Source organism: Parus major, chromosome 3 (genome assembly GCF_001522545.3).
Source record: "Parus major isolate Abel chromosome 3, Parus_major1.1, whole genome shotgun sequence".
In the NCBI taxonomy this organism is placed as follows: domain Eukaryota; kingdom Metazoa; phylum Chordata; class Aves; order Passeriformes; family Paridae; genus Parus; species Parus major.
Window position 1 is genome coordinate 8,726,054 of NC_031770.1, and position 20,096 is coordinate 8,746,149.

The 20,096-nt window shown below is 44.8% G+C and overlaps 1 protein-coding gene across 1 annotated transcript in view; it reads right to left on the bottom strand.

Moving 5' to 3' along the window:
- Positions 1-20,014, bottom strand: part of MEIS1 (Meis homeobox 1) — a 104,283-nt gene extending 84,269 nt beyond the window's left edge. Inside the window, exons 1-5 of the mRNA XM_015620408.1 lie at positions 19,786-20,014; positions 18,774-19,180; positions 18,165-18,215; positions 17,288-17,338; positions 15,683-15,829 (exon numbers count right to left, since the gene is read on the bottom strand). Coding sequence (XP_015475894.1) covers positions 15,683-15,829; positions 17,288-17,338; positions 18,165-18,215; positions 18,774-19,180; positions 19,786-20,014 — 885 coding nt within the window. The remainder of the gene's footprint in view (positions 1-15,682; positions 15,830-17,287; positions 17,339-18,164; positions 18,216-18,773; positions 19,181-19,785) is intronic.
- Between the last annotated feature and the right edge of the window lie 82 nt (positions 20,015-20,096).

Here is a 20,096-nt window from a genome sequence, read left to right on the forward strand (position 1 = left end):
ATTTAAACTGGTTTTGCACCACTGCCTTTCTTGTTGGTCAATAGCTCTAGTGCCAAAACCATGGTCTGGGTAGTGACTGATTCGAGTCATGGTCGCATGACTGATTTAAAATAAAAGAGGATTCAGGTGCCCTAATGCTGCACCACTTTAAGGGCAAAAGACCTTCTACAACACGTTTTATCCTAAGCCATGGCATTTGAAATACATTTCCTGACCTTTGTTTTGGTTCTGAGGGTTGTGAAGTACTCTGGTGTAAGCAGGGGGGGGGGGGGGGAAAGAAAGGAAGAAAAAGAAGGAAAGGAAATAACAAAAAAAATTGTGTATTTAAACAATTCCAGAAGCACCAGTTGCCTTCTCTGACCATTATGAGGTGCTTCATCCACTTGGGAGATATGCTGGGCTGAAAAACACAAGCCCCAGCAAGTCCCAGTGCCACTGCCCCATCAAAAGGAGGAGCACATTTGATTAAGGCCTCCAAAGCAGTTATTGACTTGTAGCGTGGTGAACATCAGGCCTTAATAAACAAAAAAGCTACAGACCAAATTATTTGGTTAATGGCTAAATGGGATATTTTGCATAGTATATAAATATCATTACATACACTTATTATTCCAATCCAAGAACAGCTGGATTAGTTAACATTAATTAACTAACACAAGTTAACACTAATACGAAATGGGAGAAACCATTGCCTTCTGCTTACATTAAAGAATAAAATTGATTTTTTTCAGCACCAGCCATATGAAAGGGGAAGAAGAGCTTCTGCCCAAGGAACCAAAGGTTTGGCCATAAGTACACGAATAAAAGAAATGGCTTTCTATTACAGGTGATAAAAATTGTACTCAGCATCTTTTGATATATAACTTCTCAAAAGTTTTGTGAGCACAGCCCTCTTGTGGGCTCATTTGTGTTTGTGTAACAACTGGAGATGGGGAACAGCTAATTCCTTTACCTGCTGGACAAACCTTCACTCCTCCAGGCTACCAGAGAATTGGCTGCAGGTACAATCATTCATCCCCTTGCCCTGGAGGAACATAGCTGCTGCCAGCAATTTGTCAGCATAATTTGGGCTTATTGTTCTTGTTCTGAAGTTCTATCTTATTTTCTTTTCCTAAATGAAATACTTATTCATCAGGGAAAAAAAGGAATGTGCTATTGTTTGAAATGTTCTTCTGATTTTCTTAACTCCTACCTTTTAAAAATTTTCAGCTGCATGAGGTTGAGGGTAGGGACCCACCACATTAGGAAACAGCTGTGCTCAGTACAGGCAAGAACTCAAAGCGAAAAGCAGGGACTGATTCATTAAGTTATGGCATCCACCTCCTCCTACAAACATAACCCACCTATTTAGCAAGGATTTACTTTTTGCATAGTTTATCCTTCTGGTTGTTGGCCATACTGATGTCCCCAAGCTCACTTGGGCAAAATATTTGATACAGCTGCTTAATACCTTAAGTGTATAATCCATAGGACAGATACTAGAGCTACAACTGCACAATAGAGAGACCTGGTCTTTGCAATCAACAAGTCTTATCCCTCTTTACTTCTAGAGGAAATGGCTAATAAGAATCCTCAGGTTGGGTTGCCTGTTCCCCATCCAGCATATGAGAAACCTTTTGATTTGTCTCTTAATTGGGAAGAAAAATACAAATTGGTAGAGAGGATTAAAAATATACATTTATAATACAAAAAATATAATTCCATATATTTCCTAGATTTTACACCATTGTTATGGTCCCTATTGTTTATACAAACATGCAATTAGAGAATGGTTTGGGTTGGCAAGGACCTTAAAGATCACCTAATCCTAACCCCTTGTCGTGGGCAAGGACACCTTCCACTAGACCAGTTTGGGGTTTTGGGGACCATGAAATCCAGATTCATGCCTAACTTCAGTTTCAGAGAGGACCCACTTATTGCTTTGCCACCTGAGCTAGTGGGGCTAACCAAGGCTGATCCAAGCAATCCCACCTGCCAGCCTGCCAAAACCAAGTGGGGACATCATCTCTAATACAACAAAAACCAAGGGGGTCAGAATAAATCATACATGTAGAAACTTCCAAACGCTAAAAAATAGATGCTTTTTACTGCCAACAGATCTTGCATAATCTGCTTCACGCAGCTTTGATTCAAAGGTGAGTTATTTTTAATAGAACAACAACAAAGGCACAAAGACAGGGTTCAGATGGAAAAAACAGTGTTCCAAGAGTAGGGAAATAAGGTCGTTGAAATGACAGGCAGGCGATAACTCCGCCTGCAACTAAGCAGAACAGCGAGGGCAACTTGTGCACAGATGGAAACCTTTGCAGCGTTAGAGGAGGCAAGGCCTGGCGAACTAAAATGCAGAAAAAACTCTGCATGGAAGTCTCAGCCCTGACCTGGATTCCCTTCCTAGCCCCAGAAAAGTCATAAGCTTTCTATCTTTAGTTTCCCCTTATTGCAAATGAGGGTAAGACTAACTCTTCGCAGCTGCATAGGAAAAATAAGATATAAGCTGTCTTTATGTACGCAACACGGGAGACAAATAGATAAAAGCAATGAGAGTGGGTACCAACGTGAATACCAGAGAGGACAGAAAACTGGAAATGAACAGGACTATAGCCACTGACATAGCCACAAGGCCAGGATTTTACCTGGAGGCACAACTAACACTGTCAAAGGTCACCAACCCAAGATCCACCAAACAACACCCGTGCTCTCCATTAACTCTGCTGTCGTGCCTCAGCGCTGACCCAGCCCAGGTGTGTGGTGCACGACACCAGCTGCATACCCAGGGAGGCATCTCTAACACAGCACAGCCTTCTGACTCCCTCCTTACCCTCAAAGCATGGGAGAAAAGAGACCATGGCAGGGAGAGGAAAGAGCCTGACAGTCCTAAAGAGGATGAATGAAAAACACGAGTGCAGAAGGACAGGGTGATAGTGCTTTCCAAAGGAAAAAGAATAATTAGAAGCAGCAAACATAAACCACAAAAAATGAAGGAGAATGAAATGTAGATCATCAGGCTGGGCAGGACATAAAGACAAAGAAGAAGGAGAAAAACCACAGCTCTTCTTTTCCAGAAGACACCAAAGCCCTGTCAACTCTACAGAGGCAAGACTTAAAAAACCTCTTTTGTGAGTGTTTGTGTGCACAGAGGGTTGCACGTGTTCACAGCTACGCAGAGCCCCCTCTAGCCTGGGCTGCATTCTGTCACAAGCTCCAACACATTCTGCCTATGCTGAAATCAAACCTGCTGCACTTGGGGAGTCATCTCCAAAGTCCTCCCAGCGGGGACAGCATGGTCAGATGGACTTTTCTTTGGGAAAGGGCTCTAGAGGCACCCAAAAAAACCTCTGGCAATAACAAAAGCAAACAGCTTTTAGACACTTAGACTTCAGGGTTTGCTTATGGCATTGGAGATTGCTGCGTGTGGCAGTATTGATGGACACCTAAACAGCAATACCCTCAATCACTATGGGCCCTAAAATTTGACTGACCTTATTCCATTCCTTTTTTCTTTTTTTTTTTTTTAAATCCCAGCTCAACAGTAAACACTGCCTGCCCAGCTAGGTTAACTGAGCCAGCTGATGGTGATGCAGGGTTTTTGTCTCCCACACAACAAACATTGACTAGTGCTTTCTATTTAGAGCAACCCCGCATTGTAAACCTGTCTCCTCCCTTTGATAAGAGACATATCACTAGATAGCATTAATCCCTGGCTCTTTTCTGACACAAGGAAACACAGCTTTGCAGTCAGGAGATGAAAATCACTGCTCCACATAGATTTTTATTTTTTTTTTGAGTTTAGGTATCATCCAGAAACATGCACAAAGTCAGCCCCAAACAACACCCTTACATTCAGAAACCTGGTGTCCAAATCCTTGAGGTGTGTTAGTCCTCTCTGGCTCCTACTAAATTTAATAAGACTGGAGAATTTTCCACATCCTTCTAGACCAGGAAAAAAGGTCTTCAGAGACAAATAAGAGTTTCCTGTTCAATATTTCATGTAATGATTCCTCCAAAGGTGTAAACAGGAAAAACGTCTCGCCACTTAGCCTGAAAATGAGAGCCTGCCGTCCCTTCCCTTTATTGCGTTTATGTGTTAGAAGTCATTTAGAAGGGGATCTGCCAGATGCTCAGGTACAAATGAGACAGCACAGGCTGTCAGATGACTGGCTGAGGTCCCAAAACTGGCCTACCCAGACAGACTTGGGTAGGAGGGAGACCTCAACCTCAACTTCTCCCACCCCCTCCCTTCTGTCCCACCAGGGTCCCAGCAGGAAGCCTCAGTTGGAGTCAGCGCTGCAGAGAGATGTGCCCTTCATCCTGAGTATCTGGACTCAGACAAACAACAAAGGCTTACTTGCAGCAAAACCTACATCTCTAAGCATTCCCCTCACAGATTTTTAGGGATGGTACCTCTTGGGAAGACAAAAATTATCTCACTGGGGCAACTGCTGCAAATTTGTTTGCACTGCTTAAATGCAGGTTCTGCCTTCCAACATCCCATTGGCCCCAGTGGGGCTTCTTGGGGAGGGAAGGCACAAACACAGCCCTTGCTCTGCAACAGCCCTGCTTCATTCCAGTTCCATCACAGGCAAAAACCCTGAGCTTGTGTCACAAATATCAAATGGTGTTTTTAGCTAACTGACAACAGACGCCATTCGGAGTCAGCGTATTCTGATTACGGCACATTGTTCGCAGGATTCAAGAGCCCGCTCGCCTCGCATTGTTGTTCAACACCAAAATTAAATTGCAGCATAATTAGCTTTGCTCCAGCTACACCTTTCTGTCTGGATGGATGTGATACCTGCAAAGCCTGTGCTGGGTATAATATGTGCTCCCGATTATAAAATGTTTGCTCAATCTCGAGGGCACCGCCTTGTTTTTTAAGGCCCTCTGTAAGTCATGCACTCCAGTGCGTGCTGCCCGTTATCTCCAGAAGCCTTAAAACTGGAATCCCCGTGATTCACATTTTCCAACGCTCATGGCCAAACCCTTCAGCAGAGCAGCTCCTCCACTTTCTCCCATTTCCCGACCAGCCAAATCTGCAGCGCGGCAGAAGAGGCCGCGCAGCTCGGCTCTGCGAGCCACACGCCCGCCAGCCAGTGGCCACAAAACACACCGAGCCCCGGCTGCGGGAGCCAGAGCCCCTGAGCTCCAGGGGTGCTTTGCCAGGCTGAGGTGGCCGTGGCTCCCTGATGCCTCCATCCAGTCATCGAGGGGTGGCTTGGAAGCACAGCTAGCTGCCAGAGCCACACAAAAATGTTGGGCTGAGAGGTCTGTGTGGTCCCAGGGAGCTTTTGGGGTGCCCAGGGGTGCTTGTAGCAGCATAGGGCTCATGGCGTGGCCCCACATGGATCCATGCCTCGGGCCAGGCAGACCTCGGGACAGGCGGACCTCGGGACAGGCGGACTAGCCACCACCTCACAAATGTTTCCAGTCAACCCCATAGCTCTGCTCCTTCTGCAGAAGTTACCGGCAGCACTGCTACTATTCCATCCAGAGCTTCAGTTTATCCCCATCCTCCTTTAAATACTTTTTTTAAAATGCTAATTAAGTGGAAAATAGTAGAAGAGGCCAAAACCAAAGCATAAAGCCACCAAAAGCAATGTTTACCATCAGCCTTCCAACTCAGCATAGTGCTTTCCTATGACACCAAACAGAAACATTTTGCTTTCTTGGCAACATTTTCTTCAAATTATCCACAGAGTGAAATAATTATTACAACATATCACGGCTTATTCTTAAATACCTTCTATATATACCTTACTATCACTAGATGACACATAAATTAAGATACCAACCCTACCTGATAATAAGGGAAAAGGAGAAGTAGAAAATCTCGGCTCACAAGCACCTAATCTTCTCACTCCAGAACCTCAGCGACAGACCTGGGAAGAGAATCTGCATCTCCCCTCCTGCCTCATGCTGTCAGCAGAGAAGCATTCCCCACCCCTGCCCCTCCAGCACTGCTTTATCACTTCTCACCCAAAGGATCTCTCAAACACTTGTCACTGAGGGCCAAACGTCGGCTCGAAGCACACATGTGCATTTAAGAACAAAATTAATCCTCCCTGCACATAGTAGTCATGTGCACACCATCACTCTGGCTTTACGGGAAATAGCAATGAGAAAGAGATCCCTCACAGGAGTTAGATTAATGTAGCAGGACACGTCTGTACATAGCCTGCTCTTTCTACATAGCTGTGCCACGAAACACTGCCACGGGCCTCACGGACACAGGGACAGCACAAGGACGCTCCCACAGTAGGTGGAAGCCACGCCAGTAAAACTGGTTGCACAACAGGAGGAGGGCCAGGAGCCTTCAGGTGTAACACAGCTGCAAAATCCTCCAGGCAGAGAGGGGTAGAGGAGGGAACAGCTCCAGCATAGTGCCAAAGCTGCCGCCAGTGTGCATGAGCATGTTGTCCCAAACATCCATGCAAACATGGGGATCCTCTCCCCAAGCATCCCTACAAATATCGGGAAATGACGGGAAGCTGCCTGCCACCGACTCGCTCACGTGTCTGAAAGGCTTCTCCCCTCATCACCCTCCTGTCACAGCGATGCCCAGCAGTGCCACTCAGCTGTGGAACCCCTGTCCATGTCAAGTGCTGCCCAAAATGCCTGTGTGAACATGAGCAAAGGGGAGAGCAAAGCTGGGACTTCAAATGACCTCCTGGTGACACTGCTGTACCCATCACCAAAACACAGCAGAGACACTACCCCCTGTAACACTGCACAACAGTACACAAGAGAAAATTCATAAATCACAAGCCACTGGGAGGATCCCCTCATCAAAAAATTTGGCCAACTCTACCTATACAAGGTAACTCAGTGATGCAGGTGTGAGTGTAAGAGCTCGGGAGCCAAAGTATCTCTGTGACTGCACCCCAAGAAAAGTCCCCTATACTGCCTCAAGCCTAAAACCAAAGTGCCACCTACTGAGCCTACAGTATTTGTGTCCTCCCAAGGTTTCCAGCAAGGGGTTGGTCGTGGTTAATACTTAGCTCACCAGATTAATCCAAATACCAGCAAGCAGCCACTGAGCCCCATGGGAGAGCACTCGGCTCGGGTTGGTGCTGAGCACCGGCAAGCAGGTGATACCCCAGCTGAGGCCAGGGCCTTCCCTGCACACCCCACCCCAGTGCAACAGGTACCACCAGCCTTGCCAGGGGTCAAGACTTTAATGTCCACAGACCAAACCCTGCTTGTGCTGACAGGGCTGGCCCATGCATGCCGAAACACCCGCGAGACAATAGGTTCTACCATTTCTATTCACACAGACACTTGTAGCCCTGCACCCCAACAGAGCCACGGGGTTTTCAATCTGCTCTTGCCCTCCCTTCTCCTGAGAGCTATGGAAACTTAAATGGAGCAATTTAAAGCCAGTGTTAAAAACATCAGCAATGGTCTGACCTCAGGAACAAAACTGGACCAATACCTAAAGGCCAAATTACAAAGTAAAGTTTGCCTTCCCTGAACGTGTGCCAGCTGCAAGAATCTTACATTACATCGATGCAGCTTTCCAAAGTTTAAATACAATAATTTTCTGTATTAAGGGTCCAGTAACCCTAATGGAAGCATAATTAGGCATTGATGCCATGTCCATATGAGAGAAGCTAGAAAAACTTAAATAAACTGTGAATGGCAGGATTAATACCGCAGCTTTTCATTCTGTACAGCTGTTTGAATATAGTACACTACCTGTGATGGCATCAGCTATTACTTTACTCTGGGTCAGTACTTCTGAAGTTAAAACAGGCAGTTCCTTTAAGCAAATAAAGAATTACCCCTCTTATTGTTGGCCAGTTTATTTCAGCAAAGAAGGTCTGGATGCATATTTGCTTTATATTAAAAAAACCCAACCAAACAAAATAAAAAAACAGAAGAAAAAGAAAGCCAAGCTGCAAAGAAAAATAACTGCCAAATTCAAAGTCCGGTGATGCTAATAAGAGAATTTTAATTTACTGAAATGGCTCTTCAGGATGAAGAAGTAGGTAATGCAGTTTTGGAGATCATCTGCCCAAGTGGGAATATCATACAGATGCCTGGAGAGTCCTTGAGAAAATAGCTCACCTCAGTACTGATTGAAGAGGAAACACAATACTTTGGTGAAATAGAATTCTGTATTTCTAGGAAAGGCTCCAATAGCAAATTGCTTACTAATGCAAGAAGCCTTGTAAATTTTATTATGAATGAAAGGGGCAATGGCAAGCGTGTGACATGGCACAGCGTATGCACACATGGCCGAGTCAGTAAAAAGTAAATAAATAGGTTACTTATAAGCTCTAGAAGACACCTGAAAATATCTCTAACACAAACTCAGGCTCAGTGAACTTCAGGCAAGAATATAAAACAGTTCCAAAACTATCTTACCACGATTTTTTCCCACCAGGTAAATTAGCTCTCCTACAGGCTAATATTCAATCTTGGCTTTGTTACTGGAAATACCAGCTGAAAAAAGTTAATCTAGATTTTTTTCACTGTCTTTAAAAAATGATTTATCCCTGGAAAAGGAAGAAACTATCTATGCAGGGAGCTTGTCAGCCCGATGCCAAATTCACCTGGGAAACACAATGCGCAACCCACCGCCCTGCCGGACAGGGTGCAGGGCAGCTCTCCCCCTGCCTCACAGGGCCGAGCCCTCATCCCCACCACCTCAGCCGGATCCTCCCCCAAATCCCTGCCACCATAAAACTTCCCAATTTCTTTCCCAGGCAGCGTTAGCAACGATATCGCTCTTGAGCAGCGGGAGGAGAGGAGGGTGCGGAGCCGCGGCTGGGGCGATGACGGGCGCCAGCGGTTAAGTGCTGCTGTGGAGATGAAATATGCCTAATGAAAAGCTTACCTAAAGCTCGCGGGGAGCCAGCGCCCGGCCGGCCGGACCTCTCCAGAGCGCCGGGCACGAGGCCGCCAGGACGCTCGGGAAAGACGAATTAACTAAAAGTTAATGTGGATGTTCTCATTCAAAAGAAAAGTGGCCTACTCCAAAGGGGATTAGGCTAAAGTGAACTAAGGCCACTTTACTTCTGAATGAGAGCATCCACACAATAGTCCAATGCACTTTAACTAATGCACTTTAATTTTACACCCAATCAATTTGTCTTACCTCTCCTGAGTGTCCTTGTGTGGACAAACCCAGAGATTCATCGAGTTTTGAGGCCAGGCAGGGAACATTAGATCAACTCATCCCACTCCCCGTGTGTTATGGGCCATTGCCTTTCACAGTTATCCCTTTATTGATCCCCAAAACTCATGGATGACTTACGTATAACCTCTGACGGGGGCAGGGAGGAAACATTTCTTCAATGGCCTGGATTTGAAGATGCTTGCAAAATAAAAACCATTTGCAAAATAAGAAGACACCATGACTTTCAGTAGCCCATCCTGTTGCCAACAGGAAGAAGCCAAATTTGGGCAAAAATCCATCCTAACTTCCGTATGTCCTGCAATTTCTTAAGAAAATGGCAGTATTATAACTCTTAGATCTCTTTTGTTTTTAAAATTGCAAACAGACCGTTTGCCTACAGGACAAACTCGGGGCTGTTTTTGTTTTTTTTTAAAATTCATCTCACCAACATTTAAATTTTCAACATTTCCCCAGACATCTACCGACAGATCTCAAACTCCCTTTTCCAAAACATAATAACCTCCAGAAACCACTTGCTGCCTGCGCTATTGCTTTCGTCCGCACAGTGACTCACGTAACCCTGAAATCTCCACATCGCTCTTTTCCTCTTGGATATGTACTCCCAAAAATAAATAAATGAACCCACAACAGCAGCAACCAGTGAGGCAACTCAAGGAGTGGAGCCCTCAGGGGCGACAGATGGGGTTCCCCTGTGCCAGCAGCCCTCTCGCTAACACAGACCAAGCCCCCACTGCCACCTCTGAGGATCTGAAGCTTTCCAGGGATCTCATCTAAATTAAAAAAAGGAATCCTGAGGATACTGGCCTGATGGGATTCCGCTCTCACCTGTGCTACAGGTTACACCTCTTATTTTTGCCCTTTGAAGGCAGTGAAAGTGAAAAGGCAGCCACACTAAGCAGGCCAAAGGAGAGCTGAAGGAACTGCCGACAAGTTGTATTTCAGACGCGTTGCGGAGTATCAGCGGTGGGTTAGATACCGAGCCATTAATCAGGGGAGGAAATACACTCAAAGAAGTCCAAACACAAAATGTGTGCTCTCTTAGAGCCACCCTCTCCAAATATTGCTGCAACTGCAGGAACAAATAAAAACACAACCGCTAACTATTCCAAATTTGCCGTGTAAGTCAAAGCCTGCTCTGAGAAACAGAGCATGTGGAGAAGAAGGTAAGATACCAAGGACATGAGGTGACACTGCAGTGCACCCCGGTCTCTCCTTCTCTCACACAACCCGCACCAGGAAACAATTCCAGAAACCTTCAAAAGCACTCCTGATCCAGGAACAACTCTCCTCTTTATTTTCTTAAACTCGTTTAGATTACACAAGATAGATCCTAACTGCATGCTCACATGACCGAAAAACCCCAAACGCAGAAATGCAAAACAAAACAAAAGAAAGATCCCCCAATTTAAAGAAGCTGCGCTGGATTTTCAGTGCTTTTGAAAGTAGTATTTATCAGCACGATGAACACTTATTCATCCTGAATATAATCTGATTTTTTTTAAGGTCTAACATTGCCCACGCGGGGCTGCAGTAACCCTTCCGCAGGCAGAGCCCATTACCTTTATTGTTACCTGCGGACCAGCAGCCATAGAAAGACTCAAACCCTCAGCCATAAAGGTTAAACTTTAAGGTAAAACTCATTTTTTCATAACTTTCAAGCCTCCAAGTTGCCCCAAAATAACAATCTATGGTCTCTAACGCAGACGCGGTGAGCTCTGGCTTACAGGAATGCCTTGCGATACACTCGCAAATGTTTAGGATCAGTTCTGAGGTTAACTGGGGTTTAAACTCAGCTATGTCAGGTCTGATGTTGAAAAGAATTCCCAAAAAAATCTGGGAATTAAACTCTCCTTTACAACAAGAGCTAACTTCAGTTTGGAAAACTTTACAGGGAAATTAGGCCTGCGCATGCAACTTCAGGAAGGCAGCAAATCTTACACCCAGCTGTGAGGACGGCCGCTTTTGGGTTCTTGAATGATTAAAAAATAAAAAATAACCCCAAGGACTCACAAACTGACATCATAAACTAAAGAAAATATATTCAATCTTATGTCTACTCAACAATGTATTTACTCGCTTAAAGAAATGGAGAGCAAAGTAAATCTTATTTTGCTAATACAATTTCAGCCACAGCATATCAGATGAAAACATGTCTGGAACAGAAATTAACGTATCCTATCTTCACATAAATAGCCTGCCAAACTGGGTCATGGTAACAGCTTCTAAATATCACGGCAAAAATAATAAAAATTACTCGAAAACAAACAAAAAAAGCATTCACTGGCTCAAAGTGACAAAGTCAGAGGAAGAAAATTAAATTTCGAGTCTTTTAAACATTATTTTATTGGTCCTCCTCAGAGTCCTACTTTGCTGTAACTCTTTTATTATGCAGAAATGAGTTCTACCTTGCACCCCCTGCACCTCATCTATTATTCTGATGCCTGTTCCTCCAATATGGGAGTACATATCCTAAAGGCAGAAATATTCTTAGCTCTCCTTTTTAAAACCATCCATGGCTTGAAAGTACCTGTGAAGAAGTCCCGAAGTAAAATAGTATTTCTCAGTAATTTTTTCCCTAAGGCGTTATTTTTGTATTGGCTACGAGGTATAGCTAATATATCTGAGAATTCGGAAAGTTAAGTCTAGCCATAACTGGTCGATGCCCTGAACAACTCTACCACCTTCAGCTATGCTTTATATTGGATTCCAGTTTATGATTCTTTCTTTGTAAAGAATATATTTAAAGTAATTGTTCCATTTAAAAAATAAAATAAAAAAAAAAGCTGCTGTCTATCCGCATTTTTGTTAGAGCAACTCTGCAACTGCACACATTAAAATAAAATCTATTGCAACATAAACAGAGGTGTTGCTTTATTATATACCTGTGTATATATGTGATATATTATCACCCAAGAAGGGCCATCTAAAACGCCACAGTTGCAAACATTTAAGACTGTAACAAAAATGACTGAGACTCTAGTATCAGTTTACTATCCTTCAACAATTTCCCTGACAGTGGAGTCAAATAATGTTGAATTATGGACCTTCTTGCAGGAAGTCTTATTTCATGTTCATTTTTTGATCATTTCCCTCATAGTTCCTATAGGAATTTGGCTCTTTGCCGATTTGACTTTAAAGTTGCTGCGTCTGTAATCGGCTTGTGCATTATTAAACTGTAATTTTTGTCAAGCAACGCTACTGTGGACGGGCTCAACAAGTTTACTTTCAGTAAGAAGAGTACTGTTTTCTCCTTATAAAATCTATCTTACACAGCTAATGCCCTTTATTTGGATGTGGTGGGTACTTTGTACCACGTTTTCCTTAAAGGACTTTCTAAAGGCTGTCTTGTTGACGTGCTCTTGTAGGAGAATTTTACAGTTTGGACTAGAGCACCTGGGTGCCAAGGTGATGTGGCTTCAAGAAAACAGCCCCACGGTAACAGTTCAGGATAACCTAGGAAGCTGAGCTTCTGTTGTCAGACTACAGGCACTCTTTGGGCTTCGTTTTTTTTTAATCAGAGGGAGTTTTCCCAGACACATCACACAACAGCTGTGTTCTAAATCTTTCTGGGCTCTGACAAACACTGAAAATTTAAACATGCAAATGTTTGAAAAGCTAATGATTAAAAAAGGTTTATTTTGAAACTTTTGAGGACGACTGCAATTCTTCAGCTAGGTTTTTTAAAGTCCCAGGGTCTGGAAGATTTGGAGTTCAACTCTCCCCAGCAAAAAGCCCAAACTCCTGCCTTGTACTTGTGGAGCCGTGACGGTAAACACCAGCTCCGCAGGTCTCACCCTGGCAGGCAGCGGGGTCGAGCCCATGGGAGAAGGATGCTATTTTAGTGACCTAGTGCCACTGAGCTGGTTAAATCACTGAACAATGGTTAGTGTTATAGGGCTTTACTTTGCAAAATCTAGCATTAGTGTCATTGCTTTCTATTAACCAGGGGGACTTAAAAGCACTGGCTTTGAGGGGCCTATAGGGAAAGAATAAATAAGGGGAAACCAATAAATTAAAAGAAAAAAAAAAAAAACACCCTGTTAACTGTAACCTTTACTACCACAATATAAGAAAATGTAATTAAATCCATAATAAAAGCTTTTAAATACTTACTCTTTTACTACTCTCCCAAGCAGAGTGCTGGGCAGGCGGGGGGCCCGGAGCCAGCCCCTCGCTCCCACCGCCCGTCCCTGCGCGCCCGCGCATCCCAGGGCCGCGCAGCCATAAACGCGCCCCGCGCACTCACATCCTAATTAGCCGCCCCGGCGACCAGCACTCAACACCTTATTATTGAACCATTAGGGCCCCGATACTGCCGGCCGCGCCGGGGCCGGGCTCGGCACCGGAGTTTACCGGAGGGCTTGGGGGACTGCGCATCCCCCGGTAAACGCCCCCCCGCTCCCGCCCGCTCTCCGTGGGTTTGATCCTCCGCCTCACCGCCCGCGGGGGAGGAAGGTGGAAAAGCTCGTTTTTTGCACCTTTTCCCTTCAGCGGGGAAAGCAAAGCCCCGCTCCCCGCGCAGCTCCGCGGTGCGGACGGGCGCTGCCCGGAGCGGAGCCGGAGCGCCCCGGGGCGCGGCCGGGGCAGCGCTCGCACAAGCCCGGGATGCCAGGACCGAGCCCCGCCGGCCCAGCGCAGCCGGACAGGGGACGGCGCAAAATCCGCGCTCCGGGCAACAAAAAAAAGGGGGGGACGCGCGGGGTGGTGGAGAAACACTCCTAGCCCCGACAACCCCAAAAGTGTAGCTTCATTTCTTTAGCTTTCACTTTAATAAAATAATGATTCGTTGGGAAAATGGGGTATAAATCTTCATTTTGGAGGCAATTAAAGTGTTGATTTCATTCGTGCCCCTGAGCGATTCTTGTAATTTGCTCAAATAGCTTTATGTACCCAGCACTCCAGAGCTTTTAGAAACCCATTTTCTAGTTAGACTTGTTGGATTACAATTTTTATTCAACAGCAGCGAGCCGAGCTTCCCTCAGCTAGACCCTGGCTGGAGGGTTCCCCTCGCTCTAAGGCGCTGCGCGGGGCCGGCAGTTCCCCGGAGCATCCTCGCCAGCCCCGGGTACCTCCCTGCCGCACCACCCTCCACCCACTCTGCCAAGCTTTTCCCTGCACAGAAAAATTGGGTGGGAAAAAAAGAATCCCTTCAAAACAACCTACCTATGCTCACATAAACCCCTTTCTAAAAGTTCATGCCTTCCTTCAAGCCTGCCTCCCCTGTCACAAACCGATAGCCTTTGGCAGATAGGAGAAAATATTTCAGATACTGCCCACACTGCAATGCAACGCACCTTCATGTCACTGATCTATAAAATAACTCCCAGCTGACAGTGCCAGTGATAACAGCAAAGCAGCTGAGGAAACTCCTGTCTGCTTGGCTGCGCCTTGCTTGAACAAAAGGAAACCTCCAGAGTCAGGAGCAGATCACTCCTAACACTGTATTTACGTAGCTGATCAAAAGGAAGAAATAACTTGGGGGGTTTAACCAGGGATTTATTTTTTGTGCGTGTGCTTGAGGTCCCCCTCTCTCACAGGCAAAGCGCTGCTCCCCCTCGGTTCAGAGCAAACAAACAGACCGCGAAAACCCCACCGCTTCACCCAACTCGAAGAAAAGCCAAATCTCAGCCACTACCATCACCCAGGAGCTTAATTTAGATCTGGGCACCTCCTGCATTAGCCCCAAATGCTCCCATGAAAAGGCAAGGATCCCAGTCTGCACGCAGTGGAAGGAGGAGGGAAGGAAGAGGGGACAGCCAGCTCTCCCCACTCAGCTCACTCGCATTTCCCACCCCGCTGCAGCCGACATTAAAGGTCTGAACCATCCCAAACAAAACCTGGACAACCGTCACAGCCACGCGAGGCTTTGCTGGCTTGGCTTTGGCTCTGACTACGTTTATTTTTTTAAAGAGAGGGCTTGAAAACTTGAAAGATCAAGGAAAAGAATTTAAAACCTGAATCCCATTTTATTTTCTCTCCCTTTTTTTTTTTCTATTAAGTAAAATAAAATGGGCGCGTTTGCAGCAGGCAGGCGTGCACAAAGCAATGTTCACTCAAGTCTAAAAGCGTTCGGCCAAGGAAAACTGACAAGACGGACTAATGAACCGTAGAGACGGGAAGAAAATAGCCAGTATTTGCTAGATTTCAAACCCTCTCTGTCTTCTCTGGACCACCTATCTCGGATTTTATTATTATTTTGGTCAACGACTCCAGCCCTTCCTTCCCTAAGCTACCAAGAAGCCAGCGATTCACAGATACCACTTCTATTATTGGAAAGGGTAAATAAAATAAAGACAAAAATTAAAAGCGACAAGAAACAGGTCGAGTTTGCAGGCGACGCTTTTACAAGCTCATCTCGCCAGGTCGAATCCGGGAGCAAGCCTTAATGAAGCAATAATAGCCACATTATTCAAAAATTTTCATTTCGATGGAAATTTATCTAAAAGGGACTTAATCATATGCAAATAATAAAAGGAGGCGTAGTGACCCAGCAAGCGATCTGCATACAAATTTTTAGCGTGTGCGACGTTGGCGAGATCATACCTGATCCGTTAGGTTTGCTGATCTTGTTATGTCTTCACTGTCCGATTTTGATCCGCCCTCTCTATCGTCTATGACCAAATCGATAGGCATTTTTCCTTTCAAACAGCTAATATACCGGTGGCAGAAATTGTCACATAATTCGTGTACCTACGTTATGGCAGAGGTTAAAATAAAAAAAAAAAAAAAAAAGGGGAAAAGGAAAGAAGAAAGAAGGGAGGGGGGGGGAAAAAAAAGGAAGAAAATATAATCAGGAATACGTAAGTAAAATTGACAAGTGCAACCAGTCTCCCCCCTTCGCCCCTGTGACATCAAAAGTCCTAAATAGGGGAAACACACTGCAATTATCCCCCTGAGACCTCTAGACGCATCCAGAATTAGGAATAACTTTCTTTTCTCGCAAAATAGAGATATCCCAGAAAATTGACAGTGACAAGATGATTCACAGGCTACAACATATTCAACACCCGTGTAAAATTCATCTGCTCCCGGAGCTGTGGCCATTAGAGAGGTGACCTGCATGGGTGACATTTAAGGTAAACTATTTAATTTCATCCAGTTATTTCATCATAAACCCTTTCCAAAGGGGTATGAGGACAGAAAAAAGGATTTAAAAAAAAAAATAAAAAAAATCCACATGCACTGGGTTGAAATACATTATAGGCATCCATGCCCTGAAATCCCCAGTTGCTCTGATAGACTTGTACCTGAGCTGCCTTTATTAATGGGCAGATTTTAACACATTTCGGTAGAGCGAGAACAACCTGACAGTTATGGTTAGATAAAGTGACTGAGGCTCACGAGAAACTTTTCAACTATTTAAAAACCTCTCAAAATGTTTATTTTTAGGAGAAAGGGAATTCTCTTCTAGGCCAGCTATCAATGACACGTAAAAAATCCTCAGGAAACCCAGAGCGCACTTCCAATTTAACGTGAGGTCGGATGACACCGCCTGCTTAGAAATTAGCCTTCTCCCTCCTAAGATTTCTACAACAGCCAACAAAAAAATCCTGCATTTGTGCTGCAATCTCTTTCTTCTGCTCAGAGGTGTACAATATTCCCAGGAACAAGAGACAGACAGAACTATCAACTCTGCTTTGTCTCTGCAAAATGTTACAGGACAATCCGCGCCCTGAGCCTGACCTGTAGATGGCTCTTAAAAAAAAAAAATAATAAAAAATTCCCCCTTCCAACTAACTGCAACCAAAGTCTCTTCTTCACCATCACCAAGGAAAAACAATATCTATATTTTTTTTAAATCACAATTTCAGGGGCTTGACTGAACTAACCATTTCGAGTCTCATCCGCGGCACCACAGAGCTGCAACTATTTATACAAAGCCAGCAAAGTATTACAATGAACACAAGGCCTGGGCGTTCGAGAGCTCGGTTTTAGAGGCTGAAATTGTAATTAAACTGCGAAGAGAAATGGACGCCAAGATTGGTCTTGACACTAATTACCAGAAAGAAAGACATTTATGCAAATTTACCAGAAGCCTGAACTTCAGCAGTACTGAAACGGAGGAGGAAGAAAGGAGGGGGGGGGGGGGGGGGAAGGTAGAGAGAGAGAGAGAGAGAGGGAGGGAAGAGAGAGAGAGACAAAAATTACCTTCTCTAATTCCAACAGATGAAACCTTAATACTTGTATGGCTTGAATCATCTGCAAAGACACAAACAACATGAGCATTAATCTCATCCCTGGATTTGGGGATATTTCCCACAGCCACCCCGGCCGCACTTTGTAGCCTGACTTTTCTCTAGTAGTAAATAAAAAGTTGTTTTGATTTATGGCAATAACACTAAAACTTAATAGCGGTGGCTTTGTGCGCTGTTTAACGAGAAGCGATCTAGAGTTAACAAAAAAAAAAAAAAAATCCCAATTGCAACGAAGCAACTGAATTATACGGATCATAAACATTTCTTAAAAAAAAAAAAAAAACACCAAAAAAAAACAACCCTCTAAACACCATCACTGGCTCTCCTCGCTTTGTGAAAGCGGGAGCAGGACTCCTACAGTGGAGGCAAAATATTTATCCTTAACGGGGGAAGGAAAGAAAGAGAGAAACGACCTCATTTTCAGTGAATTTGCCACTGGTGCATCTCCAGCCATTGTAATCCTCTGTGTTTCCCATCGAGCTGCTTAAAAGGTGCGTGGAGGGGCTGGTTACAGCGGGGATAAATCCACGCTCCTCTTGGGCAGGCGAGCTCACCATCAAGCCCGCCAGCTCCTCTCTGGATGGGCTTTTCCTTTATGTATCTCCTTATGGGATTTTTTACTTCCAAGCAATTACCACACCATGTTTACTTGTAAATATAAAAATCATCATCGTAACAATTATAATTTTTAAAAAATCCACGTGAGAAATGTTCAATTTAGCACCACCAAACCACCTCTCCAGATGACACAGAAGTTTAAAAAAAATAATAAATAAATAGGAAGGGAAGGGAGGGTGGGGGTGGGGAGAGGAAGAAGTGTTAACTCTTACCAAGTTATCCAGTTCAGGATTAGAGGAAAAGAGGGGTTTCTCTGCTCGGATCTAAATGTAAGAAAGGGGAGGAAAGGGAGGAAAAAAATAATAATAAAAATGACTTGAAATATGGAAGCAGAAAAAGCAGACGTTACTATTTCTTGCTTCATTACACTGTCGGGTCCATTATATAACCTTCCGTGCAAAGCCCTGACTGCTGCATTTAGTACATCAGCCAAACACTTGAGCAAGTGAATCAAATACACTGAAAAATACCTATGGAGCTTCCCCGGCAGAGCCCGTCCCGGCTCCCGGGAGCCGCGCAGCGAAACTCCCGGCCGGGCACAGACCGCTCCACTTTAGCCATTTTTTAAAGGGGGGGTAGTAAATGCCGAGATTTCCTGATTGGGTTTTTGGGTTTTTTTTCATGCCTTGTTTTGGTTGGGGTTTTGGAGATTTTTTTTTGTTTTGGTTTCTTTTGCCTCTTTCAGTAAGAGAGGGGGGAGGGGGAAACGCGCATCTTTATCTCAACAGAGACTTGTTTTTCTCGATACGATATTTTTTTTTCCCCTCTTTTTTTTTTTCATTTTTTTTTTCTTTTACTGTTTTCAACCCGGTTTTGCTGACCTGTTTGGCGAACACTGCTATGTCTTCATTGAAAGACTCAGAGGAGCAAACATCGCCTCCCGCTACCCCGGGCTCCCTGGGTGTGCATGTAGCTAATTCACATTTCTCAAAAATCAGTGCTAAAAGAGGGAACAGGGGGTGTCTGAAAGAAAATACAATAGTCACACACACAGAGGGGGGGAAAATATCATAACGAAACAAAAAAAAAAAACAAAAAAAACCCCAAACACAACAATAGTTAGTCCCACAGCAGCGTGCATGGGGAAGGGGGAACCCACAGAGGGGGCTCCGGCACCCCCCGCCGCCTCCCGCAGTGTCCCGGCCCCTTCCCACAGCCAGCCGGGCCAGCAGCCCGGCATCTCCCCGGCCTTTCGGAACTGCCTGGCCACAGATATTGTTAATACAACCTTAGGACAAGCCAAGAATAAAACCCAAGCCGGTTCCAGCAGCCATTTTGAATTAACTTTCCTTGTCTTTAGGAAAAAAAATAAAATAAATAAAAAATTTTTTAAAAAATTAAAATCCCTGGCACACACACTTCTGCCTCTCATGCTTTTAATTCCCGCTTTCTGCTGGAGGACTTGCTGGGAGTGAAAGGGGAGGGAAAAAAACAAACCCAAACCAACAGAAAAACAGAAGAAGAAACAATCCCCATCCAAAAGGAAAAAAAAAAGAATGGAGAAAAAGCCCTTAAACCCACCCAACACGGCTCTGACCCAGTGGCAGGCGCTGGCCAAGCCGGGCTGACTCCCCACGGCCTGCCCGGCCCTCCGCCCCCCGGGGCTCCGCAGCCGCCGACCCGCGGGGGGAACCAGGTGCTCCTGGGCAATCCCAGCCTGGAAAGCCTCCCCGGGAGAAAGGCAGCGTGTGCATCTGCTTCCCGAGCCCGTTTAATAATTTAAATAAATAAATAAGCGTGGGCGCACACACACGTATATATATGTATATTTATAACAGGGAGTTCATTTCTTTTTCCTTTTTTTTTTTTTTCATTCCTCCCAGGGCTTCATACTTTCTTTTTTTCCTTCTGGGTACCGAGCACCACCGATTTTTAAGCGACCCTCCAGATTTCTGATAAACCGATAAAGAAACCGAACTCCATGAATTTTATTTTCCTCCCCCTTCTCCTCACTGTCCTGAGAGTGATTTTTAAAGGCTCTTAAACTTCCCTTCAAACTCCAGCTGGGCAGATACATTTTAAAAGCATCTGCGCCCAGTGTAATAACCCCGTCAGCTCCCATCGCAACGGCCTAGAAACTGCTTTACAAGTTGCCACATTGAGAAACATTCAATGCTGTGGGATGAAGGCTTTTTTTTTTTTTT